The sequence below is a fragment of the Carlito syrichta genome, unplaced genomic scaffold, assembly GCF_000164805.1.
Source record: "Carlito syrichta isolate Samal-C Ts95f unplaced genomic scaffold, Tarsius_syrichta-2.0.1 Scaffold304306, whole genome shotgun sequence".
NCBI lineage: Eukaryota > Metazoa > Chordata > Mammalia > Primates > Tarsiidae > Carlito > Carlito syrichta.
In genome coordinates this window covers 618650-646515 of record NW_007248402.1, presented here as the reverse complement: position 1 = coordinate 646515, position 27866 = coordinate 618650, and the positions used below count along the sequence as shown (strand labels likewise).

The 27866-nt window shown below is 37.9% G+C and overlaps 1 protein-coding gene across 4 annotated transcripts in view; it reads right to left on the bottom strand.

Annotated features, from left to right (window-relative positions):
• CDK14 (cyclin dependent kinase 14) overlaps positions 1–27866 on the bottom strand; it is a 503831-nt gene that overhangs the window by 200087 nt on the left and 275878 nt on the right. For all 4 annotated transcript variants that reach the window (XM_021713156.1, XM_008059636.2, XM_021713157.1 and 1 more), the window contains one exon: positions 21787–21880. In XM_021713156.1, the coding sequence (XP_021568831.1) occupies positions 21787–21880 (94 nt within the window). The remainder of the gene's footprint in view (positions 1–21786; positions 21881–27866) is intronic.

Sequence of the window (27866 nt, the reverse complement as noted above, 5' to 3'; positions counted from 1 at the left end):
CAAAAACTAAATGTTTTTCACTTAAGATCAAGAACAATGTAAGGATGCCCATTTTCACCTTTTCTGTTGAAGATGAACTGGAGGTTCCTGCCAGTGCAACAGCCAAAAAAATAAGTAAATAAGGTAAGGGCTAAATGTTGAAAAAGAAGAAGAAAAACTACCTGTATATGTAGAGACAATCATTTATATAGAAAATCTATGTAATCTACCAAAAAACCTCACAAGAATAAGTTGATTTTTTTAACAAGGCTGTAGAATGCAAGATGAATATACAAAAACCCACAATGTACAACCGGAATTTTAAACAAAAATATAATTTACAATAGCATAAACACATTAAATAGTTATAAACATGCCAAAAGATGTGCAAGACCTATACATTCAAAACTATGAAACGTTGCCAAATATAAAAATATTGAAATAAATTGAAGGAGATATTATGTTCATAGATTGAAAGACTCAAGGTTACTAAAATGCCAGTTATTTCTAAACTGTTCTATACATTCAACATAAAATTCAACATAATCCCATTCAAATACCCACCACCACGGCAGGCGTTTTTTTTTTTGTTTTTTTTTAAGAAAGCAATCAGCAGATTCTAAAATTCATGCTTAAATGCAAAGCATCTAACATAAATGAACAACTTTGGAAAAGTCTTTGTGTAAGTTGAAGAACTTATACAACCTAACTTCAAGCTATAGTAATTAAGACTGTGGTACTGGCATCAAGATTAACTAGTCTAGGAATATTTATATATACTTGGTCAACTGATTTCCAATAAGATTGCAAAAGCAATTCAGTGAAGAAACAAATATTTTACACAAATGGCACTGAAAAACATTGACAAATTATATGCCAAAAACAAACAAACAAAAAGGAACTTTAACACGTTCCTTGCACCATAAACAAAAGTTAACTAAAAATTAATTTAAACATAAAAATAACTTATAGCCGGGCTCAGTGGCTCAGCCTGTAATCCCGCGCCTTTGGGAGGCTGAGGTGAGTGGACTGCCTGAGCCCGTGGGTTCGAGACCCGCCTGGGCAGCGAGACCTCATCTCTACAATAAATCAAAAATCAGCCGGGCGTGGTAGCGCATGCCCGTAATTCCGGCTACTCGGAAGGCTGAGGCGGAAGGATCACCGGAGCCCCAGCATGCGAGGCTGCGGTGGCCGGGAGCGGCCACTGCACTCCAGTCTGGGCGACCGAATGAGATTCCAACCCCAAAAATAATAATAATAATAACTTAAACAAAAGGTCTAAAACTATTAAACCTCTAGAAGAAAACAGAAGAAAATCTTTGCGACCACCTCAAAATTATGTCATTTACATTTCAAAAGAAACTGTAGAAAGAACAAAAAGGCAAGCCAGAGACTGGAAGAAAATATTTGCAAATATATGGTAATGTTCTCTGACCAGAATAAAGCACTCTGAAAACTTAACAATAAGAAAACAAATAACTGAATTAAAAAAATGAGGAAATTATTTGAACAGACATTTCACCAAAGCAGACATATGGATAGAAAATAAACACATAAAAAGATGCTCAACATCATTAATCACTAGAAAAATGCAAATTAAACCACTATATGAAATCGGCACACATCTATTAAAATGTAAAATTACAGATGTGTAGCAACTGAGATGCTCACGTATGGCTTGTGACAATGTAAAATTGCATAACAACTTGGGAAACAGATTGGCAGTATTTTAAAATGTTAACATACATCCACCACATGATCCAGTCTTTCTACTCCTAGGTATTTATCCAAAGGAAAGGAAATGTGTCCTATATAAAGAATGCTACATGAACTTTCATAGCACCTTTACTTGTATTTAGCCAGAAAAGACAAAACTGAAAACTGAAATGTCCATCGACTGGTGGATGGTTAAAAAAAGAAAGTGTGGAATATCCACACAAGGGAATGCCACTCAACTTTTCAGAGATCAGAATCAACTACTGACACTAGCAAAAAAAAAAAAAAAGAATATCAAAATAGTTATGCTCGCTGGAAAAAAAAGCCAGATCTCCCTCCGCCAAAAAGTACACACCATGTATTTCCAATTACACAAAATTTAAGCAAATGCAAACTAATCTACCGTGATAACAAGCAGATCAGTGGTTACCTGGGGACATAAGCAGAAAGAGGAAAGGAAGGAGGGATTATAGGAAGGCACAAAGAAATTTTGCAGGACAGTGGCTATACCACTACCTTGAAAATGATGATAATTTCATAGGTGTACACACATGTCAAGACTTATCAAATTGTATACTTTAAATGTGTGAAATTTATGGGTTGTCAATTATATCTTAATATGGTCATTAAAATTTTTTAAAAGAGTGACACTGAAAGAGGTGAGAATTTAGCATAAAATGCAACTTTGACATAATGCAAATATACACGAGAAGGAAGGGGGGGAGGAAGGAGAGGAAAAAAAGGAAGATAACAAGCAAAATCAACAACGAAAACACAAGAAACCTCAAAGAATTACCTCCAATGCAGTCCGAATTGAAGAACGTTTACATTTGGCTTTTATTCTAAACTTAGATCAGAAGCTGCGATGCAGCTTTAGGAAGAGTTTTGTTCATTTTCCTCACCTGCATGTCTTCCTCTCAGCCTTGATTACTCTAATGATACCCCAGCCACGATAAATTCACAATTTCAGGTCGCTAGCTGGGTTCACCTTGAGATGGCAGAGCTTTGTGAAGTGTCAGACAACCAACTCCTAAGGGGAACTATAGCAACCAGAGCTTTCTCCATCATCAGTTGTTTCTGGCCTTCTCCCTACACTGTCGCTTATTTCTAGACATTCTGTGAGGCTCGGGGCTCTGGTGTGTCCGGAATGAGCAATCCCAATGCAGTAATGAGATCTCTGAAGAGGTCCTTTCTCGGGGAGGTCACCCATATCCTTATTTGAACTAACATACAACCATAATAACTGCAACTATTACATGAAACATCTAACAAAATGCCATGCGTAAGTGGGAAAAAAAACAACAAACATAATGTAAAATTGTATTCCTAAAAAGACAACCACGTGGACATACTGACAGATGGATATAAATAGGAGGATGTGTGTAAAGTGAAAATACAGTCGTTGTCAGGGTTTTTGTTTTTTCCTCTCTCCTGTTTTCACAAACTATCTTTTTTGATGGTGCATTGTCTTTATAGAAAAAAAGAACAGTTTATTGACAGCTGCTAGCTTGAAGCCTTTTTTATTCTATTCAGCGTAAATGAATCTGAGGCTTCTATTCATCTGGGACAAAGAGGAAAAATAACATTTATTTTGCTCCTGTGGTGGGCAGTTGTAGCTTGGGTGGATTTGTTTGACTGCCAATTGCTGGTAACAGTTATCTGATTGTTATACATTTTATAAATGTGTCTAGCAGTGTTCTGTCTGGAAATGTATACAGTTTATAAAATAGCTGCCATAACTTAATCTCTCTTTCCACAGGATAAAGAAAACTGACCCTGGTTAATTTGGTGATATGGCCCACGCCTGACTATATATATGCAGAGTATGCTATAACAAGTCTCAGGAAGGTCTGTTCTGCAGTGTTCTCCAGGGAATTATGCCACTGCAGCAAATTATCTAAGAAAGAAAACTGGCTATTTTGAGTTTATTGCATCTTAGGAAAGCAAATCATGGCCAAACAAGAACATTAGTTTCACGCGCCAACCTGTCTAGGCAGAGGGCAGCTCCAGCGGGAGTCAGTGACACTGGCACCATGGTGGGATGGCAGGGTGCAAGCATCATTGCTGACAAAAGTGTGAACTGGTGCAACAGTTTTGGAGGATCATTTGTCAAAATTTAGAAAAATGCTCAAGGTGCACCCAGCAGGTCTCTTCGAGGAGTCGTTTCTGCAGAGACAACAGATGAGCGCATGGAGCTCTGAGTATGAAAGAGAAAGCAACAGGCTTGTCCTTCCATGGTGGTAAAAACTGGAACAACCTAGTTCTTCAGGAATAAGTCAGATAAACAAGTAACAGCCATGGGATGGATCCTCATGCAACTGTTCAAACAAAATGAAGATTTATACAAAATGACAGAAAGCGTCCATGACTGATTAGGTAAAAAGAATGTTCAAAACAATGCTCGTTAACATTTGTTGGTGAAACACACACCACTCACACATGCATACTGTCTATAGGAATGATTGTATAGGCATAAAAGAAAGAATATGCATGAAATTTTTAATAAAATTTACCAGAGAAGGGATGGCAGTGATGCTGGAGAGGACTTTAACGGCTAAATTTACATTACTCCTCAAATCTAGTAGTATAATTCTAAGTCGTTTTTAATTTTAAAAAAGCAAAAAAGACAACAAGATCAAATAGCAAATCTTTAAGAACTAAAGACAGCCCTGAGGGGGAAAGTTCTTTTGCAGATTGAAATAAACATAGTGATGTTAATTCTGAACACAGTCAGCAGGCTGAAGCTGAGTTCCCAGCTGCCCTGCAGTCCAGGGCGCTTCCCGTCTGCAGGGCCCAGAGGTGTCTGCCTACAGGCACGACTGACCTCATCTTGGGGCAGAGTTGCCTGGACAAGCCTAGAGCCATCACTGCCTCTCGGGTGGGGCCAGGACAAGACTGGTGTCTTATGAGCCACGTCAGATCCTAAGCCACAGTCGCCCACGTCACCATCTGTTAAGTGCCACATGGACCCTAAGAGAAAAATTCAGTTTGGTCCTAAAAATACTACTATTTGCCTCACAAGAAACCTTCTCCTCCAGCTTTGTCTCACAGGGCTGTTTTCCATAACATTAATTAGAGAGGCCAAGTCTGCGTCAGAATGGTACACTGGCCACACCCAGGGATATGAAATGTAACCTTAAAATTCTGCCAAAATGTATCATTTTGTCTAAGTGTAGCAAACTCAGTTTAAATTACTTATGTTTTAAGACTCCCTGACCACAGGTCAACTGAACTACAGTTGTAATCTTGCTTAGACTTGGAGTTGTAGCCCTTGACTCACAACGTGTAAGATTGATTTTTTTTCTCCTTTGGCTAATAATAAATTGTATGTATTCACATGTGATTTGTAAGGAAAGAAAGCCTTTAAAATATTTAATGCATACTAAGATAAACCTAAAGATCTGTTTCTGCTATCAGCATCATGCCATTAAGCTCCAAGCATACCTTCCATTGCCTCCTTTTGATACTGGACTATTTCTCCCTTGCTGGCTAACACTGTGTTAAGTTCTGTCAGTATATGGTGCGGGAGGGACCCTGGAGGAAGAAAGATCTTGGTTTGATCCAGTGGCATGTCACCCCAGCAGGGCACCCACCACCCAGTGGTGCTCACCTTCCAGTTTTCCAGCCTTTATCTGGAATTCCCTGCCTTTCCAGTAGCCTTGGGTTCACTGGCACCCAACAGGGAGACCACCAGCTGGCTAGTCCTGGCCTGCAATCCTATGCCACTGGACATACAGCCTCTGTCCTGTAGCTGGGGACCAGCACTGACCCAGGGGAACATAGTGAGCTCCCCTGCCATTCAGCGGGCTATACCCACTCTTTCTCCAATGAGGCCTTTATACCAAACTCATGAAAAAAGCTTTTCCAAGTTTTTTCTTTCTTGAATTCTCTCCTTCAGTCTCAGGGTATTCTTGTGTGTGTGTGTGTGTGTGTGTGTGTGTGTGTGTGTGTGTGTGTGTGTGTGTGTGTGTGTGTGTTGGAGTTTCACTCCATTGCCCAGGCTGGGGTATAGTGGCATGCTCACGGCCACCCCAGTGTTGACCTGCTGGGCTCTGGAGATCCTTCCGCCTCAGCCTTCCAAGTAGCCGGAACTATGGGCGCATGCTACCATGCCCTGCTAATTTTTTAAAAATTTATTGTAGAGATGAGGTCTCGTGAAGTTGCCTGGGCTGGCCTCGAACCCGCAGGGGCTCAGGCAATCCACTCACCTCAGCCTCCCCAAAGTGCTGAGATTACAGGCTGAGCCACCAAGCCCGGCCACGTTATTCTTTAGAATTCTCTTTTCTATCCTCTGAGTAGCAAATCACTTAAAAGTAGTTCAAAAATTATATTTAGCCATCCCTGTTCAAATGACAGTATGACTTCTGAATCCAGCGTGGACCTTGACTGATATAAGAACCTTCTTTGGTAACCATCAGCTGAAGAATGCTGCAACTTTAAACCTCACGTTGGCCCCCTCAGTGCTGCTCGTTGATTTTATTCTTCTTCTCTTGCTGTCACACTTGTTGCTGATTACTTGGCTATTTCAGACTTTCTCCTGTGTCCTTTAGGTTCCAAAGTGTTCAACTCATCAACAATTTACTACCAGAAGATGACATCAATTGATATTCTTTAAGGAAAAGCAGGGGTAAACTTCAAAATACAAAATTTTAATCCCTCCCCTGTCCTGTAGTCTTTTCAGCTTAGAAGAAAATGTTGGAATTGTTCCTCACCAATCCCATGCCCCACCTTATCAGTTATCTGTTTCTTTTCAGATAATCTCTGATGGTCTTGTGTGTCATTTCATCTAAGTGATCAACCTTATTGGCATGTATTTGTTCATGACATCCCTTTATTATCCTTTTAATGACTTCAAAATTGAAAGTGACATCTCTTTCTTTCTGAGTGTTGTCAATATGTCTCCTGTTCTTTCTTAATAAGTCTGGCTAGATGTTTATCATTCTCCCTGATCATTTCAAAAAATCAACTTTTGAATTTACTGCAGTTCTTCATTGGTTTTCTCTTTTCAACTTCATATATCTCTTCTTTTATATTTATTATTTTCTTCTTTATGCTTGCTTCTGATTTAATTTGCTTCCATTATTCTAATTTATAGTATACACACATAGATAATTAATTTCAAAATCTTTTTTGTTTTCCAGTGTATGTTTTTAATGCTACACATTTCACTCTAGACATTGCTCTACTTGCATTCCACATATTTTGAGATGCTGCGTTTAGGGGAATCTATTCGGTTTTCTAATTAAAGTATAATGCAAAGTTATTAAAGTATGCTACAGGAAGAATCGGCATAATTTGACATTTAAAAATAATCAATCAGTGTGATACAGTTTACTTACTGCCCCCATAAACATTTTCCATTTTCTCAACCAAACAATCAATTGAAGATGACAGGAATATGACCAGGGTGCGGAACCAAGGTGGAGGTGAGATGAAGATCTCAACCATGACTAAGTGCGACACAAAGGTGACTTGGACTAGCATGGTGGAGAACTGCACACCAAAATCTTTTTAGAATAGAAACTAATAGAACAAGCTAATAAAGTTGATGCATAGGGTGAGGAAAGGGTAAGAATTAAATTGCTGGCTTGAGCCACTGGGTGAAGAATACTGCCATTTACTGAAAGAAGAAAACTTAAGGAGGGATAAATTTGAATGATTTTGCTTGTGATATATAAAGAGTCATGATTTAGATGGATTACATCTGACATTCTTATTAGACATCCAAAAAGATAAAATAATCAGAAGGTTGAATAGATGAGTCTGGGGCTCAGTACTTAACTCACAGTATCATGACTATCTACTTCGTGACTTTCTTCCTGGCCAGACTGTGAGATCCTTGAAGACAGAGACGATATCTTGATTATTTTTACATCCTGGATTCCAACTTAGTAACTGGCCGAAAATAGATAATCAATAAATATGTGTTGAGTAGGCCCATGAGCCTTTACTTTTAGTAAAAGGCAATTCATACTATGAGTTGTGAAAAAAAAAATGCTATGGAATCAAAATAGTTACTTATACTACACAAGTGATCAAAACAATTAACTAAATAGCTAAAGGAAGTCAGAAGACAAATATTTTAATGAAGGTAATACTTTTAGAACTGTATGTCAAGGAATAAAGGGATATTTGTGGTCTTAATTTTAAAATATATGAGAGCCATTATAACATAAAGCAAAAATAACTACTGTAGAAAACCCTAAACAGTTTTGGAGGTACCATGAAAATAATTTGGTCTAGCGGTTCTCATACGATGTTCCTTGGAATCCTGCACTTTCTTGGAGACACAACAGGGGGATTAGTGAGAGCCCACACAGGTGAAATTTAGCATCACTGATGAAATTTCATTTCAAAAAAGAATTACACTAATAAAAGTTATTTTTCTTTGAAAGTGCTGAATACTTTATCCTCATTCTGTAGGTTAAGAAACTGAACCCTCCTTAAGCACGGTCAGTTATAAATAGAGACAGGCCTAGAAGCTGGCTTTTCCAACAACCAATCCACAGATTGTGATATTTTACTCCAGAATTTATCTAAAAAAATCCTTGACATCCTTTCATATTTACTATCTATCACCTCATGGAGTCATAAATTCCCTAAGTTCACTACAAATCATTAAGTTGTATGACTTAAACTGGGCTTAAATACAGTATAATGCAAAGATAACACACTTTTTAGACAACAGTTAGATTTAAGCTCTGCTAGCTATGACTATATGAAAGATTTATGTGTGAATTATTTTAATGGAGGTAGCACAGGATATTCAGGTCAACCAACTCTGTTACTCATTGCTAGGAGATGTATGTAGAAATTACTACAACATACACTAATTTCTCCCCAGGGATTTCAGTGGAACTTACTAAATACTAATCAGAAATAAAGGAAAGAGTAGCAGGATTTTAAAAAAGTTTCTTTATATCCATATTTGAAAAAAGTATTGCTTTTCTCATAAAAGGAAAAAATAAAAAGCAGAGCCACTATTGAAGGTAGCTTCATATTATATTTCCATTATCACTATTTTATTTATCCAGTAGGTTAAGCTACAACACACTGTGGATACAATCTCTTCATTTGCTTTCTTCTTTCTTTTCTGGGTGAAACCATCTGATATAACAGGCTGGTATGACCAAAGCTGTGTATCCTGAGAGTCAGTAGCAGGACTGAATTTCCTTTTTTCATTATTTTTGGTAGAACATACAGACTTTAGGGGTAAGTTATAAGCACCTATATGTCTCCAAATCTCCAAATTCTTACTAGGCTCCCACAGGGGAAAGGAAAGTAATTAATCTGTCACCCTAGACAGTGTACTGTTTCTCCACCGTATTTAAAAGCCTATTTCATTGGGATAACATTTTATTATAAATAGACAAACTAGAAAAAAAGAAAAGAAAGCATTTCTAATCAAAAGCTATTTCAGAGAATAAAGGTAAACATTAATTGTTAGAGTTGTCAGATTCTAAGATGAAAGGAAGAAAAAAGTTGGTAACAAAAAAATTCAAGATTTTTGACTGTTGATTTGTAGTCGCTATTTCTTAATTTAATTACCTATTTCCAAAAACTGATATAACATATGACTAGCTTGTTCCCATAAACTATTCTAGTGAAAACAATATGAACGTAAAGACATTTAGAAATGCCTTGATTTTTAAACATGTAATCCTCTTAGTTACTGTGTTGACCTCCGAGGTTCCCAAAGCATACAGAAGTTTTCTGGATTATTCCCTTTACAAGCTGCTTTTTCTTCAAAAACCTCACTTAGAATATCTTCTTTTTTTAAGGGTTTGGGCAAGAACCTCTTAAAACAAATTCTTATCTTTGCCTTTACTATTTTCTAAAACTTATCCTAAATATTGTCACAAGCAGCTCTGAAGCATGAAAATGTCTCAAAGAGCAGCCTGGGTTATGTGGAAGGAATAGAGTGTGCTCTTGGTCACTGTAAAAATACCTTAATGAACTACTTATACCAATATTAATCTGAACATCTTTTTATGTACCTACATCCTTTCAATATTTTTGTGAATCCTAATGTTATAAACAGAAAGCTTGCCTTGTCAGGCCTGGATTTGTAAACAATCCGGAATATGTGTGCATGTCAGCAAGAAAAGTACAGCTGCCTTTGAACAAGATCACCTGAGAAATGGTAAAATATTGAGCAGTGAATTCGAAGTAGCCTATAGAAGACTGATTTGTAGTTTGGGGTGTGTGTGTGTGTGTGTGTGTGTGTGTGTGTGTGTGTGTGTGTGTGTGTGTGTTTAGTTTTAATATAGGGTTTTAAGCACTAAATACAAACTATAGGCTGGATTTCTGAAATTTGTCAAACTCAGTTGCTGAGCTACAGGCATACAAGCGAATGGTAAGTCAAAAAGCAAGAAGAAATAAACATTCTGTTGTGTACTTTTCAGCTCCCTAACTTTCTGAGCAAAGGAAAAGCAAGCAATTGGCTTATTACACAGAAAACAAAAACCTAGCTTGCTTCTTATAGTGTTTTCATAAATAAAATCATTACTTCAGAAACTAGAAGGCAAAGAAACATATGTATCCATGGAAAAAATAAAACAATTTCACCTAGGGTACAGTCATTACTTTTTTTCAAATTGGTATTAAGTAAAAGTTAAAGTGGCAGCTCAGACAGAATATTTTACTAGTAAATAACAATAATTATTCATAAGGCTCCAAATATTTATTCAAACATATAGGCCACTCTCCCTCTTAAAACTCAAAGGCAAAGGATGATTATATTCTATTGAAGTTGCTAAGTTTTGTGTAAGGGCCAAAATGGTATAGCATCTCTTACCTTTTGTGAAGTCATGTTGATACGGTCTGCTCAAATAAGTGAATGTTCTCATTTTAACTAATTCATGCCAATGTAAATACACTGAAAGAAAGAGAATATCACCGATGTTCCCTAGTGGGACTCCCTATCCCACAGTACTGACGGGAGGTTATTAAAAAGCATTAAAGCTTCAACTTGGTCCCATTACTTACTGTTTGGTCCTTTGCTTCAAAGTGTGGTATTTACTTATCTCAGCACCTGTGGCTGTGGTTTCAATGTATTCCCCAAATCTCATGTGTTAGAAACCTAATCCTCAAATTTCTATGTTGATGGCATTTAGAGGTGGGGTGTTTGGGAGGTAATTAGGATCAGATATGATTATCAGAGTGGGGCCCTCATGATAGGACTGGTGGCTTTATAAAGAAGAGCAAGAGAGACTAGAGCTAACATGCTATTGCCTTCTCAACATGTGATGATCTTTACCATATTAAGACCTAAGAAGAAGGCCCTCACCAGATGCAGCCCCCTGTCCTAGGCTCCAGAACTGTAAGAAATGAATTTTACTTTATAAATTACTCAATCTGTGGTATTCTGTTACAGTGACAGAAAATGGACTAAGACACTTCTTTAAGACTAAGTAAGACACCTGCCACAGCTTTCATTAAACACTCAAGCAGTAAATATGTTTATTGCCTAAGTGTCTACCCTACCACACAGTGTCTCAATGACAGAAAGAAGATGAAATTCCTGAAAGGAGCATCTCACTATCAACTCAAAAGAGGAAAATGTATTTTATGGACAGTATTCTGCATCTATTTGTCTACAGCATTTTTAATAGATACTTTTCACAGCAAAATTGTTTGAAAAGTAGAGATTTCCCATAGAACAACGTATTTTATTGCTTGTAAAAACTGAACTAGAAAGAGGGTTAATTCAAGTTTGTGCCTTTCCCATTTCACATCTAATTTGACACTGCAGTGTATCAAGAAGGTCAAAATAATGAGATGAGCTACTCTACATATGATCTGATTATTTACGCCTAAACAGGATTTTCATTATAAGGAAAAAATTAATAAGGAATTGAGAATCAAGTCTTACTCCCTTCCATTTTAGCTTCTTTATTTCTTCAGAGTGGCACTCCAGTACTAAGTACTAAAAAGAATATTATATGAAAATTTTGCCACACTTCTTAAAAATAGAAATTCACTGAAGCCCACTGTCAGGGATATCAAAGACACTCAGAACTGCTGAGTGACTTGAATCACATCCCAAGAGTCCATAATCAGATTAAACGTGCACATATAACTATTCTGTATGAGAGATAAACAATAATTCATTTTATTATGAATAAGATGAGATTCAGGAAATGAACTTAATGTTATTCTCCAAACAAGGTTTCATTAATACCCTTCAGCTATTTACTTTCTATTTAACAAACATGAAACATTTCTAATACTGAATTTTACTTAGAGTAAATTGATAGTAATTTGCTCTATTGCGCTTCAATAAAATGAACTCGGCATCTGAATGTTAAATGTTATCTACCATTAGTGATTTACATGTTATCAGAACGAGGAACTGCAACAGGAGAAGCTAATGGAAAACATGAACTCTAATCTATTTTTAAACAAACAAATGAGAGAAATAAAATCATCTTTACTTTTTAAAAGAGTTCTTAAAGTCACCCCCACAGAATTCTCCAACAGATGTATTTACAAAGGAACATGGAAGTTTAAGAAATGCCCTTGGCTTTGCAACGACTCTGTCATCATAAGTCAATTCTTCAGCAGCATCGGGGCATTTACTGATGCTTACCCCACATAAAGTGCTCTTCTCCTTCCCATCCTCTACTCCCCATCCCAAGGAGAACAACAGCAAAACTCCTGCAGCGCAAGGTGGAAACTGCAGGAAAACAGCAGAGAGGTTTAGACAAAGAGAACAAGCGGTCTAGGAGAGGGGGAGAGAACTTCCGATTGGGAAATCGGGGGAAAAACTCTCCATGGGGAGAAGGCACGTTTCTGTAATTTCAAACGATGGGTTATATCTAGACATTAGGGACAGGAGAGAAAAACCCAGCAGGGTTAAGGCACGGAAGCTTGATAGCACAGGAAATGTCCCTGGACCAATTCTTGCATCGTTACCAGGGACTGGCCAATGTGAAAGGTAAAGAAGACAAAACTGGCATTTGCTCTTGTCATGGAGGAGAATATATTCTCAAAAGGAAATGCAGATTCACTGGCAATTTTAATATCTAGAGTTATTTGAAATTAATAGAAGCCTGGGTTTATATCCGGTACTATAATTAAAAATTAATTGAATAGTGCCTTTTTAAAAAATTTTAGATTCAGGGCTACACATGCATGTTTGCTACATGAACATATTGTGTAGTACTGGGGACTGGGTCTCAGGTGGCCTATTCCCAGGATAGTGAACATCATACCCCACAGGTAATTTCTGAACCCTAATTACCCTAATCTACTATTTCCATCTTTGTGACCTGTATGGTACACTTAAAATACATTTCAAAACTTTTCCAGTAAAACTAAACCCACAAGTAAAGAGACGCTGGGAGAACATACCAAAATGCCACAGCACACACGCAACCTGGAAAATGTATACCTGCCGTTGTCAAATGAAACAAGTGAGATGGGATAGATTCAGCGCCAAAGTCAGACAAACTGTTAACTTGACTTAGAATAAAACTATTCTCTAAGGGACATTCTTCAATGACTTTATGTGATAAATTTTAATTAAATGGCTATAGCTTTTTATCAAGTATGTAATAATGAGACACAAGAGAACGATTCAGGATAGAATGTTTTGAGGAGACTTTTTTCTCGCAGGGGTTGGGCAGGAAATGATATAAGTCAAGTTTTAAATGAACCCATGCCTCACAAAAAAGATGAATGGCCTGAACACATTTACCCTTGAGGTTAAAGTCTTCTGGAGCACAGGAAAAATAGGCTGCAAAATGAGGGTGGGAGACAGAATGTCAATTGAGCGACCAGGCAAGACAAAAGTCACAGTGTTAAGATATGATGACTGCAGGCAGACCTTCATTTGCTGTGTATACAATTCTAATAATGGTCACTCTATCCAGGTTTTTAGATTTTCATATCAGGCCAAAACATTTAAAACATGCTTAACATTTCAAAAAACTACATGCGTTTTTTAGAGTAAAAGTTCAGGAGAATTCATTAACCACGGCCTGCTTACCTGTTTGAGTACATAGGTAAATCCCAAACACTGTGGTTGAATCAGAAGGCTTTGAGTGGAACCAAAGGATGTTTATTCAGGAAATAATTTCTAAGTCATTTTAAGACACAATCCTGGTTAAGAATCCGAGCCAAAACAATCAACCAAACAAAAACCAGACTAAAAAAAATAGTACTTTGGTGAGGGCAGATTTAGGACTTAGTCTCAGTTCTAGCAATTTAACCACATCTTCTTAGGTAAGTTCATATGATCTCTAAAAAGAATTTTCTCAGCTATAAAACAAGAGCAATAGTATGTATCCTTTTCAGTCATGGGATCAAAGGAGATATACTATCTAACTATTGCTGTGGAATGAGTTACTACAAAACCTAGTGGCTGAAGTGACAAACACTATCTCACAGTGTCTGCTGGTCAGGAATTTAGGTGTACCTTGGCTAGGTGCCTGTGGCTCAGGGTCTTCTATGAAGTAGCAAGTAAAATGTTAGCCATGGCTAGAGTCTCACATGAAAGTGTATCTGACGGGAGGACCCATGTCTAAGCCTACTCACATGGCTTAGGCCAGGCCTCAAGTCTACACTGGCTGCTGATTAGAAGTCTCTCCACAGAGCAACTTGCCACATGGCAGTTGGCTTCCCTCCACAGTTGAGCCAGTGAGAGAGCAAGAATGAAGAGGCAACAATTTTTTGTTATCTGGTCTCGGAAGTGATGTCTGATCACTTCTGGAATCTTCTCTCCATTAGAAGCAAGTTACTAAACCCAGCCCACACTCAAGGGCAGAGCAGTTATACAAGCACATAAATACCAGGCCAGGGGGAGGTGGAGAGAGCATTAAGAGTCATCTTAGATGCTGCCTACCACCAGAGATAACATATGTAGTGTTCTGAGGAATAAAAGACTTACGTGTGAAGGCATACTGCAAATTAAAGTCTTGCTCAAATGCAGAATTTGGATTATGAAAACACGTTTTCTGGATAACATTCAGGGAATCTGCTAAGAAGTGTCACCACCTCCTCACTTGCCTCAGATGTGTCACACTATGGCAGTATTTCACTATCTTTTTCAGTCTGACACATCTGTGAACTTGTTAGTCAAAGAAAAGAAGAAAAAAAGGTGAGCAAATGAGTATCTCATGACCCACCAACTAACACTGTTGACAATCCATGCTTTCGTATTTATTATGGGAAGCAGTATTATAATGGCTACAAGGAGTATGGGACAGAGCACAAAAAGCTCAGGATCATGATAAAAGTATTTCCTGAATTTTTTCTCCTTTGTATCAGCCTGTCTTGGTGCTCTAATGAAAGTGTATGTGATTAACGTGGTAGCTTCAAAACATGGCCCCGACACTCCTGACACTCCTCCCATGTACAGCTGGGGCCTATGCCCCCCTTCCCTTGACACTGTGTGAGGGTTTGTGACTGTTCTAACCAACAGAGAGCTACTGCGTGACTTCCGAGGCTAAATTAAGAGAAACCATGCAGTTTCCATCTGGTGCTCCTGGGACACCCACTCCTGGAACCAAACCACCATGCCATAAGGAAGTCCAAACCAGCCCAGGGGGAGGGAAATCTTGGAGGGCCCGAAGACTGCAAAGAGAGAGACAGAGTTGACTAGCCAGTCCCCAGCCGCTCCAGCCTGACTGGTCCAACTTCAGTCATCATATACTTGCAACCCAAGTTCAGAACTACCTAGCCAAGTTGTTATTGAACTCCTCACCCTGAAACTAGGAAAGTAAGTTTTTAAAAAAGATTACTGTTGATTTAAACCAGGGAATTCTAAGGCAGCTGCATGATAAGAAAGAACTGAAATTGCCAGGAAGTGATTGCGTACTAACTTTGAAAAGGTGACTTGGGGGTGGAGTGAGGAAACAATGAACCTTGGATTACAACCCAATATACAACTCTTAGGGTTCAGTATTTTAATGAATATAGAACCTGCTATTATTACAGGATCTCCATCTGTTGATCAACTGCTCAGAAATCATTCATGACCCTTTTCCTAAAGTATGTCTTGCCTGTCTACCTTGATAATCATGGTCATTTTTTCCAGGTCTAACACCACAGCACGTGATTCCTTTATACCTCCATGGTACCTAGCACTGCAGAGTAAGTGCTTAAGAAGGATGGTGGAAATGACCTAAAGCAAATCTAGTGACAGTAGTGATGATACAAATCTGTGATATGATATTCCATCCTAGTGATGTGGCTCCACATCCACATGAACGGTAATAGCCACCAAAGGTAGGGTCAGCTTTACCTTACATTCCATAAGGCTGCCCTCGTCAATCACACAGCCTCAGGATTATGGTTCTAGTTCTGAGACCCTGGAAGCAGAGTCATGTGGGGGAAACAAGGACAAGAACTGAGTCTGCTAAAGACTGTATCTCTACAGTCAGTTTGGTGCAAAACATAGTGGCTTCAGGAAGAATCTGACTCAAAAGTCAGGTTGAGTACCATAGGAGCTTTCAAAACTGCAAGTGGCTCTACAGACATACACACACACACACACACACACACACACACACACACACACACACACACATTTTCTAATTCTGAATGACACATATATTGATGAGGAGGAATATTTTAATAATACCAACCAAATAATGTACAACTGGCTAACCAATGGTGGACAAAAATTCATTACAAATCAGGAGACCCAGGAGACAGGAAAAGTGAGACTGTCAGGGTTATCAGTATTGAAAGACAGAGAGAAAAAGGACAGGCCTGAAAAACAGAATTATGCCAGCCTCTCTGGTGTTGAGCATCGGGCCATGAGCCACACTAACCTAGAAGCATCTGCCAAAGGTTTCAGACAGCTGTGCAAGCACTCTGTGGCATTTGTTCAGCTATTCTGAAGTGAGACAGACACATATTCCCAGGGTTGCACTGAGCAGACTTCTTTTTCAACTCAGAACAATAGGATTAGAATATGATTTTTTTTTTTACTAGTTGTGATGTTGTCACTCTGAATATATAGTAACTTGGATGAATGCATTTGCTGCTTTTTTTGCAACTAATTGAGCTAAATAGAATACATCATGCCACATTTAAAAATGGGTAATACTGAGGATATAAAAATAAACCTTGCATCTAAGAACAGAGTTACTGCTTAGAGAAGCCTTCCTTTCTTGCCTACGAGCATCACAACGTCAAGTAAAATGATTTAATGGCAAAATTTCAGATTGTAGCATTACCCAGCTTACCTTATATACATGAAAATGGTTATTATGTTCCAGAGATGAATTCATTGAACTTGTTAAAAATGTGAAGCCCCTGCTTCCACAAAATAAAGAAAAAAGAACCTTAGAGATAAAAATATAAAGATTTTTGCTAACTGATCTTTGTTGCCTTTCACATTTTTATAAAGACTCAGTGTGTGGCAGCTAATTATATGTTATCTTGGGTAACAAGCTATTAATTTTATGCTTCAAAGTTATTAACCACCTTTCTATATACAGTTCACAGGAAAATAAATGGACCTAATCCCTGTATTAAAACATAAAACAAACCAAATAATCCCGTTTCATGACTTTTCAAAGTTGATTATCTCCTTGGCAATGGATTACCAGAGGTCAGATATACAACTGTCACTTTAGAAAAGAGTCTCTGGCATTTATATTAGAAGCTAGTTAAAGTGAATTAAATCACGATTTAATACTCATTCTCCAGATAAGACATAAGAGATCACAGAGGAAAAGCATTTTTTTCTCAATGATTCATCAGTACTGGATTTGTAAAACTTCCACTGCCAATGATCACACAAGTCCTGAGAGAGTTTGCTTGCCTAATGTGATATATAGCTAGTGTTTGCAAATTCAACAATTCAGTGGAGAAAATAAAATATTTAAGATGATAACATTTAATGTCAAAAGGAGCTTTAAGATTTCTCTCTTTTTTTTTCTTTTGGTTTTGTTTAATTCTTCTGGGCAAAACATAACATCATCTAATTCTAAAACAATTATTTTATATAGATGATGATCTTTGCTAATTATCAAGGGGCACTTTACTTATAAGAAGCATTACCCATGTAAAACAACTACAGTAAATGAAAGAATTATTGTCATAAATCATGACACATAGCCTGCATTTGAGGGTCTCTGTGCTCTAACAAGAGCAAACAACAGTTTAATATGTCAGTACTCCCGTAGGAAGTTTAAAATGATTTATTGCTCCGACTTGTTAAAAGCCTAGTCATAGCTCAAAGGTCTTTGAATACCCATAAAATTAGAAAACTAATGCCATAAAATTAAGAAATAGCCGGGCTCGGTGGCTCAGCCTGTAATCCCGAGTCTTGGGAGGCTGAGGTGAGTGGATTGTCTGAGCTGGTGGGTTTGAGACCTGCCTGGGCAAGTTGGTGAGACCTCATCTCTACAATAAATCAAAAAATTAGCCGGGTGTGGTAGCGCGTGCCTGTAATTCCAGCTACTTGGAAGGCTGAGGCGGAAGGATCCCCGGAGCCCAGCAGGTCGAGGCTGTGGTGGCCGGGAGCGGCCACTGCACTCCAGTCTGGGCGACAGAGTGAGACTCCAAGCCCCCTCCCCCCAAAAAAGAAAAGAAATAACAGCAAAATCTTCCTATAGGAAGCAATCCAACAAGGTATTATCCAATGTAAATTACTCACCTTCTACAAATATTTCAAATGAATACTCTGACTAAGCTATGTCAAGACATTATGCTTTTATGAAACTCATTTTTTTTGGCTCTATTGCTATATAACATACCTGATTTATACAACCATTTCCTTTGCTTTTAAATTCAATCTGAAGTAATATATAAGTGGAGATATTTCTCTCTATAATTTCTTTTTGAAGTTTGTTAATTTCAAATATAGTAATGATTTTAGCATAAATCAAACAGTAATTTGACAAGATTGCATGATTATTGTTCAACAGCTATCAGAGTGAAAAGTTAAGTGGAATTCAAAGTTTATAAAATTATTATCAGAAGATAATTTAGTGGTATTGTTATTATCATCACCATATTTGAGATTCAAATAAGTAAAAATGCTAAATATCTGGAGTAACGTTTTTGCATAAAAATTTGTATAATGCCCATTAAAATGCTCTCTCAAGCTATTTGTCAGTGAAGAAATAGGTAGAAAAATCTGTATTTTTAAGAAAATTATTATGAAAAAGTTATTTAAAATAACTGCATGAAAATAAAGTCTTCAGTATAAAAAAGGACAATAAAATGTTTATAAATACTGTATATGGTAAGGGTCATAAAATATGAATAATTTATTCTTGAATGGGAATAATTATATTTGGTTATATTATTTCTATAGACTTAATACAATCCCAATGACATGAATAAGAGCTTTTCTTCAGATCAGGGAGAATAGAGGGTTTCATGAATTTAAATAAAGGAATGGGCCCAGTGTGGTGGCTCACACCAGTAATCCCAGTCATTTGGGAGGCTGAGATGAAAGGGTCACTTGATCCCAGGAGTTTGAGACCAACCTAGGCAACATAGCAAAATCCTGTCTCTACAAAAAATAAATAAATAAAAGTTAGCTGGGCACGATGGTAGTCTTAGCTCCTCAGATGGCTGAGGCAGAAAGATTGCCTGAGCCCAAGAGGTTAAGGCTATATGCAGTGAGCAGTGATCCTGCCACTGCACTCCAGCCTGGTCAACAGAGTGAGACTTCGACTCAAAAAATAAAAAAGTTACAAATAAATGAAGGGATAAAAATTAAGTTTTATTGAATGAAAGACTTCCAATTCTAATAATTATTCTTAACTAATATGATAACTGTGTAGCTGATGCTTTATGCTGTACTTTGTTTCAGTGAAAAACTGTAAACCTGCCAAATATTGGGTTGATGGAGTAAATAGAATAAAAGAAATGCGCCTCAGTCACTAAGAATGACGATAGGTTTCTGAATTTATTTTGCACTTAAAGGTGTTAATTACAAATTGTTAAGTGAAAATAGCTGGTTACAAAAGAGTATACATGATGATTCGATCTTTTTTTAGCATTTTTTTTAGGGTAAAAAGTCTATAGAAAATACATATCAAAACACTACATGTGGCTTTCTCTGGGTAACAGGACAAAAGATGACCTTTCAACTTTTACGCATTTGGACACTGGAGGAATTTTCGATTATTAAGACACATTATATGCCGGGCTCAGTGGCTCAGCCTGTAACCCCGCGCTTTGGGAGGCTGAGGTGAGTGGATTGCCTGAGCCCGTGGGTTCGAGACCCGCCTGGGCAACTTGGCGAGACCTCATCTCTACAATAAATCAAAAAATTAGCTGGGCATGGTAGCGTGCGCCTGTAGTTCCAGCTACTTGGAAGGCTGAGGTGGAAGGACTGCTGGAGCTCAGCAGGTTGAGGCTCTGGTGGCTGGGAGCATGCCACTGCACTTCAGTCTGGGCGACAGAGTGAGATTCCAACTCAAAAAAAATAAAAAAATAAAAATAAAGACACACTATTTTTATAATCATTTTAATATTTGTGTATGGGAATCTATAGGTACATGATAAAATAAAATTGAAAGCAAGCAGGTAAAGATGGATGGTTTCTAGAAGAAAACAACCAGTAAGATGACACTTTGAGGAGCGTTTCTATGTTAAGGATTCTGCTGCTTGTCTAATTTTTATTAGTGTACAAGATCTCACAAGACACAGGCACTGCATAAAGGAATCAGGCGTGATTTAATTTCCTAGTTTCCAGTCTTTCTTTCTTATTTTATTGCTGAACACAATAGTGATGAAGTCTCAGTTCACATCCCTACCTCCTAATGCGGTTCTTATACTTAATATGAAAGTTATAGTTTGAGTAATTTGTCTAGCTCTGATTTCATGTTTTAAATAACAGGTTTATATGAATATTAGATCATGTGGAAACTATTGAATAAAAATATCTGGCATAAAAATGATATAGTAAAAGTAACACAAATTTATATTTATGAAGTATTTACCATATGCCAAGCGTAGTCCTACAAGTATTTTATGAATATTGAGTCAATCATTCCTCCAAGCAACCTATGATGCAGATGCTATTTTTATCCCTAATTTTACCCATGAGAAAACTAAGGTTCAGAGGGCTATTCAGTCCTTTGCCCAAAGCCATTTAGCCAAAACGTAACAGAGCAGGGTGTGTGCTACACCCAGAAAGTCTGGCTCCAGAATATGTATTTCTGGAAGGTTTTTAATAATTTAAAAAAGGTTTTAATTTTAGAATAGTCTAGATTTATAGACAAGTTGCAAAACATAACACAGAGGGCTCATCTGTACACCTCAACCAGCCTCCCATATTTGCCACAACCAAGGAACCTACATCGGTGCAATGGTATTATCTGAACACCATATTTGCTAGGATCTTACCAATTTTTCCCTATTGTGCTTTTTCTGTTTCAAGATTCCATCCAGGAGAGTACCTTACATGAGTTGTCATGTCTCCCCTAGCCTCCTCTGGGTTGTGACAGTTTCTCATACTTTCCTTGTTTTTGATGACCTTGACAGTTTTGAGGGGTACCAATCAGGTATTTTGTAGACTTTCACTCAGTATGGGCTTGTGTGATGTATTTTTAATGACTGGACTAGGGTTATGGTTTTAGGTGGAAGACCACATTCCCAACATACCATGTGAAGGATGCATGTTACCAACATGACTTACCTATGATGATGCTAGCCATGAGACTGGACTAAGGTACTGTTTGCTGGTGTCTCCATTGTAAAGTCACTATCCTCCCACTTCCCATGTTCTGTTTTACGGAAGAAAGTTACCAATCAAAGCCCACAGTCAAGGGGGCTGGGAGAACTGAGAGTTAAGTTCCACCTCCTTGAAGAGGGTGGGAATCTATATAAATCATTTGGGAGTCTTCTGTCAGGGACCCCATTTTTAGCCCGTTACTCTGTATTGCTTCTCACATCTGTTCTTTTTTTACCATTTTGCCATGTTATACATGTACAATAGTTTAAAAACACAATTCTTAGTTCCTGTTTTTCCAAAGGTTCAGAAATACATTAGAACTAAATGTGACCACAAGTACATTTGTTTTAAATCGCTACCCACAGACTGCTATAGAATTAGTCACTAAGTGACTAATTACAAAACCATTTTTTCTCAGAAGTACCCTGTAAAGGCCTTACCAGAAATATTCGTTCAAGTTGATCCTGGATGTCTTTCATTCCTGGAAAAGCAGCAACTCCTTGGATCATTTCAACAAAGATGCAACCAACTCCCCTAAAGAAAGGAGAAAGGACTGTTATAAAACTCTTTTACATTCTGCTTGGAAGACTAAATTTGGAATGAGAACATCCAGTGCTACAGAGAAGTGGTGGAAAAACAATCTTCTTAATGAGCACCAAGAGCTGTGTAACATGCATCCAGATCCCATAAATTTTCTTTTCCTGTCTACTGCCCTGGAAGAACTCTAAATGGATGCCATGATATTGGACTCAGAAAAGAGTGAAAAACGAGTGGCTCCTCTTACTTAAGGGATACACCTAAGAAAGTCCTCAGCCTGATACAGAAGGGCCTCTACATCCTTTTCCAACTGTACTTCACAAACTCATAATGTATGGTCATCTTTAGCTGTTCAGTGGTTCTCAATCCTCTTTGTATTGGAATCACCTGGGGGACCTTTTAAAAACTGCAAATGCTCGGACCACAAACCCCAAAGATTCTGTGTCAGTCTATGCTGGTGCCCAGGCACTGACGGGCTGCTCAGATGATTCAGGGCGGCTATGCTGAGGGTCACTCTGTCAGACTAATCTACCTAAGTATCAAGCATAAACCTGTACAACTTGGTTCACATGGCTTCACTGCCGAGACCATCTTCCCTCTTTATCCACTTGAGCTTGACACTTAAATCCAACACAACCTCTTTATTCTATTTAAACACATCTCCTCCATGAACCTTTCAGCAGACAAGATTGCTACCCTTAGGAGCTTACTGACTGAGCCCTTACTCAACGATTCAGCCATCTGCTATGTTCAACCTTCTCTCCTAGCTTAACCTATCATGTTCACAGTTCCTACCTAGCAAGTTACTCCAGAACCTTGCCTCCCAGACACAGCAGCCTACAGCTAACAGGAAAAACCAATCTACAGTATGGGTAGAGAGTCAATTACATACTTCTGCTGGGACTTTGGAGAACAAGTGTAGGATGGTAAGAAACTGTGTATGTAGATGGTATAAGTCACATTAATGGCAGGGAACTAGCATGTTTTTTGTAGATCTCTCTAGCTCTTGGAAATTGTCTAGTTTTTTAAAATAAGTTACTCTACTTTGAGAGTCTTTATGTGTCCTGCAAGTATTCTAATAAAACTGTGCATATGCTGGGGCACTTATTCCATTGCTGCACTCATATTCAGTTTATGGTGAGCAAATCTTTGTGTCTTTAGCTTATTTCAGAACCCCGAGGGTTAAGGTCAAGTGACCTACTTTTTGACTAGCTCCAGTTATTATCATAGTTGTATATAAACAGCATCTGGAATTAAAGAAGTAATATATTTGTAGAATCACTTCCCTAATATATCACATAATTTTTATTCAAAGTAAACACCAATAGTATGCAGTGTCAAAATGACTAAACACACACACACAAATGCTACTTTATACCATACAAAATAATTTAAGTAGTAAAGAACTAATTTCCAATCAGTGTTCTAGGCAGATGGATTTTAACACATGTTGTTTTCAATTAGGATTGAGAGACAATATAGGTATCAAGAGAATTATTCTATTAGCACTGTTTTTTTTTTTTTTGAGTTGGAATCTCACTCTGTCGTCCAGGCTGGAGTGCAGTGGTACGCTCATGGTGCCACCACAGCCTTGGCCTGCTGGGCTTAGACAATCCTTCCACTTCAGCCCTCCAAGTAGCTGGAACTACAGACACACGCCACTACGCCCAGTTAGTTTATGTGACTTACTGTAGATACCAGGTCTCACCAAGTTGCCAAGGCTGGTCACAAACCCCCGGGCTCAGGCAATCCTCTCACCTCGGCCTCTCAAAGTGCTGGAATTACAGGCTGAGCCACCGTGCCTGGCGTCTACTAGTATATTAAAATGCAGTGATGTGCTTCTAAATATTGGGTATTCAGATGTCTGATTAAATCTACTTAAAATTCCAGAGTGGTAGTTTCCAAATTTTTCCATCAACAATTGTTTTCTAAAGCTAGTGGCCTAATGTTTCCATTGTCTTCTTATTTAAGTTACTATGAAATATCTTGAATCTTAAGTAGTCACCTGCGCCTCCCTTCTTTACATTCAGCATATAATACCCCCTACTCTCTCTACTTTCTGCCTTCGTTTTTCCCACCATAAGTTGCAACTCTGAGTGTGAGGAGCCTCGACAGAAGCCATCGCCACCCCAGGATACACATGGTGAGGCTGGATAGGAAAGTAACCACTATAGTTTCAAGACTATTTAAGAATTTACTTTACCACTGCTTGTGTTTAGTCTATACCATCTCCATAACATGATACTTAGAACAATGAAAAGCTAAATCTATGCTTCAATTCTCTTCAGCTGGAAAGAAGTGATGTAACATTTCTTTCCTTTTTTTTTTTGAGTCGGAATCTCACTCTGTCACCCAAACTGAAGAACAGTGGGATGCTCATGGCTACACCAGCAGGGTGTTGGCAATCCTTCCACCCTCAGCCTTTCAAGTGGCCAGAACTATAGGCATGCACTACAGCTCCCGACTAATTTTTTATTTTATTGTAGAAACATGGTCTCGTCAAGTTGCCCGGGCTGGTCTTGAACCTGTGGGCTCAGGTAATCCACTTGCCTCGGCCTCCCAGAGTGCTAGGATTACAGGCTGAGCCACCAAGCCCAGCGCTGATGTAACATTTCTATAGGTTCTCATCTGCTTAGCTGACTGAGAAACCTGGACTTTGAATCCTAATGAAAGTTTCCTAGAATATCATCTTTTTCAAAGATACTTGAGGTGTACTAGTGAAGCTGAATCATACTTCAAAGACTTACAAAAAAGGATATACACAAGAAAATAAAAAAGCAGAAGTGTAAGGCATATCAACTTTTTTTTTTTTTTTTTTGAGTTGGAGTCTCACTGTCGCCCAGACTGGAATGCAGTGGTTGCTCCCGGCCACCGCAGCCTCGACCTGCTGGGCTCCGGCGATCCTTCCACCTCAGCCTTCCAAGTAGCTGGAACTACAGGCATGCGCTACCACGGCCGGCTAATTTTTCATTTATTGTAGAGATGAGGTCTCACCAAGTTGCCCAGGTGGGTCTCGAACCCACAGGCTCAGATAATCCACTCACCTCGGCCTCCCAAAGCTCTGGGATTAGAGGCTAAGCCATGACCCCAGCCTCAACATATTAATATAGCAGAATTCTATGTTAGTAGAGCTGCCTTACTGCCAAACTGCAATCAAAGCTCTACAATTTAATATCAAGGAACTGTTGCCTGGTCCCCTCCTCCCCTCATCCCCCACTAGTTTTGTTCTCCCTCTCTCAATGGATTAAGTTGACAGCACTGAGTGATTTACTGACAAAAAAAATCCATCCACTTAAGCACTACACTTATGATATATAATCTTGTATCAGGAAATGTCTCCTTTGTTGCTTCCTTTTGGAATTTGAATAATCATGTAATTATCACCCACTTAATTCAAAATTTTCACAAGTAAGAACTGGGCAAAAAAACCTTACAATCAGAGGTGTCATTTGATGCAGTATGTTCAAACCCTTATTTTAGGATTAGTCACCTGGTAAAGTAAAATAAACACCCAACTATGCTCACACCTTTTTCAATTTTTTTTGAACTTAAAGTTTCCAAATTTAATTTATGTCTCAGGTATCTAAATGATTTTTTCATCACAATTCAAAACACTATTTTAAGCAAAACTGACAATTCTTTTTCAGAACAAGAAGAGACAGACAATCTCTTTTAGGCCTACAGGTCATATAATTTGGGAGTTTTATTTTTAAAAAATTTAAAAATGAATAATAAATTGAGTACAAAAGTGAATTTAGAATAAGAAAACTAATCAAAAGAAATCTTCAGTATTTAAAAGCCCACAAATGAAACAATCTAAAATTCAGAAAAATAATTTGACATTTATTATTAACTGACAAACCTCTCTAATACTTTTATTTCTACAATTGTGGCTGCATAATCTTCAACTAATTCTTCTTATGACAATTCTGTAATGTCATTTTTAAAGAAGAATACAGAGAGAATTAGGACTTTCCTCATGGTAATGACAATGATTTGGTGGGGAGTCTAATAGTTTATAACAGTTTTTAAAAAATGTTTCAGCTTCACTTCTCACTATTGGTAAGGTCATGTAAACTTTCAGACTGTTGACAATTTTGGGAAAACCTCTATCAAGTTTCTTTCAAGTAAGTCTATATACCAAAAACACAGTCATTCTAATATACTATCTCTTAAATAGTTCTATGATAAAACACCAAAGGAACACGAAAGGATATGAGTGCAGGGTTAGGAAGGATTTGTACACCTGATATCTGAAAGGACCAGAATGTTGAAGCTGGTGGATGATAGGTGATGGCACCAAGAGTGGGAATGGGGCATTCCAGGTACAGAAAAAGGGACCCAGTAAAGTGAAGAAATCTTGAGAGAGCTATTGCTGTTAGTATGGAAAATGGGGAGAAAGGGTTAAAAAGAAAGTAGATGTCCATCTTCTATGCTAAAAATGGCTTCCACATTTTTAAATGATTGAAAAAAATCAAAAAAGAATATTTGGTGGCACATGAACATTATATAAAATTCAAGTTTCTGTGTCTATAAATAAGTTTTAAAGGAACCAACCGCACGCATTCATATGTGTTTGCTTATAGCTGCTTTCTCCTCTAAACAACTGATACGTTGTTGCTACAGTGACCAAATAACCGGCAAAGCCTAAAATATTGACCATATGGCTCTTTACGGATGAAGTTTATGAAACTCTGACCTATGTTACACTCCACTTGCATTAAAACACATAACTAGAAGAAATCACCCTAATCAGTTGTGGAAAAATAAATAAATAAAACTACATATTATGATTATTTATGAATAATTAATAGAAATGACCTCTCAAATATGATCTGTTTTCTCACCATTTTCCTTGGTAGTTTTCCCATAATAAAATAACCTTTAAAACTTTCTATGCGTTTTTCCAAAAATCAGTAGATACTTAAAACTTTATTGAAGGTGGATTTTTAAACTCGAAGGTATTTTTTTGGGAGAAAATACATGGAGTGATTTTTTAGTAAAATGTTTCTATAATCAGTTCTCTAGGTTTTCCTCTCCAAACAGAAGATTTGGTTAGTTGATTTGCATAATGAAGGGGTGATGAAGGAGAGCTTACTTTTATACATTTTTTTTTAAGTTTTCATTTTGTATCTCAAAGATAGGGAGGCAGAATTTCATTGCTTTTTATTTTGTATTTTACTTTTTATTTTGTAAATATTAGGAAGTTTTGCCTGTTAAACTGAATTTTATAAACATACAGTTACTGATTTCAGGGGATTTTTTTTCCATCTACCCTCTCTCTACCCATCAGTGACCCTACGTTGACAAAAGAACAGGAATCAGACTTTAAAACAGTATGCCTTGAACTTTTTTGTTCCTTAAAATCAAGAATAGTACTGCAATCCCTGCACTTTGGGAGGCAGAGGCGAGAGGACTGCCTGAGCCCAGGGGTTCTAGACTTGCCTGGGAATTTGGCGAGACCTTGTCCCAACAATAAATCAAAAAATTAGCCAGAGCAGTGGTGTGTGCCTATAGTCCCAGCTATTTGAAAAGCTGAGACGGAAGGATCATCTGAGCCCTGCAGGTCGAGGCTGTGGTAGCTGTGAGCATGCTACTGCAATCCAGCCTAGGTGACAGAGTAAGACTTCAACTCAAAAAAAAAAAAAAAAAATTAAGAATGGAGATTGGAAGCAGTGAAGGCCCTGTATGCTGTGCTAATGGCCTGGCTCTCCAAATTTACATCACACCTGTATCCATGAGATTTACTCAGCTCCAGCCATGCTGCTCTGCTGTTTGTTTCTAAACATGCCACACTCTCTCCATTTTTAAGATCTTCGTATGAGGTGCTGCTCCTTTTGCCCACTGTGTGCATGGTCGATTGCTTTTTGTTATTCAGGGAATCAGCTCAAATGGTTCTACTTAGAAATGCCTTTTTCAGCCACCATATGTAAGACAGGCTTACATGCTACCCAGTCCCCAATGTCTCACCCTCCTTTCCCTA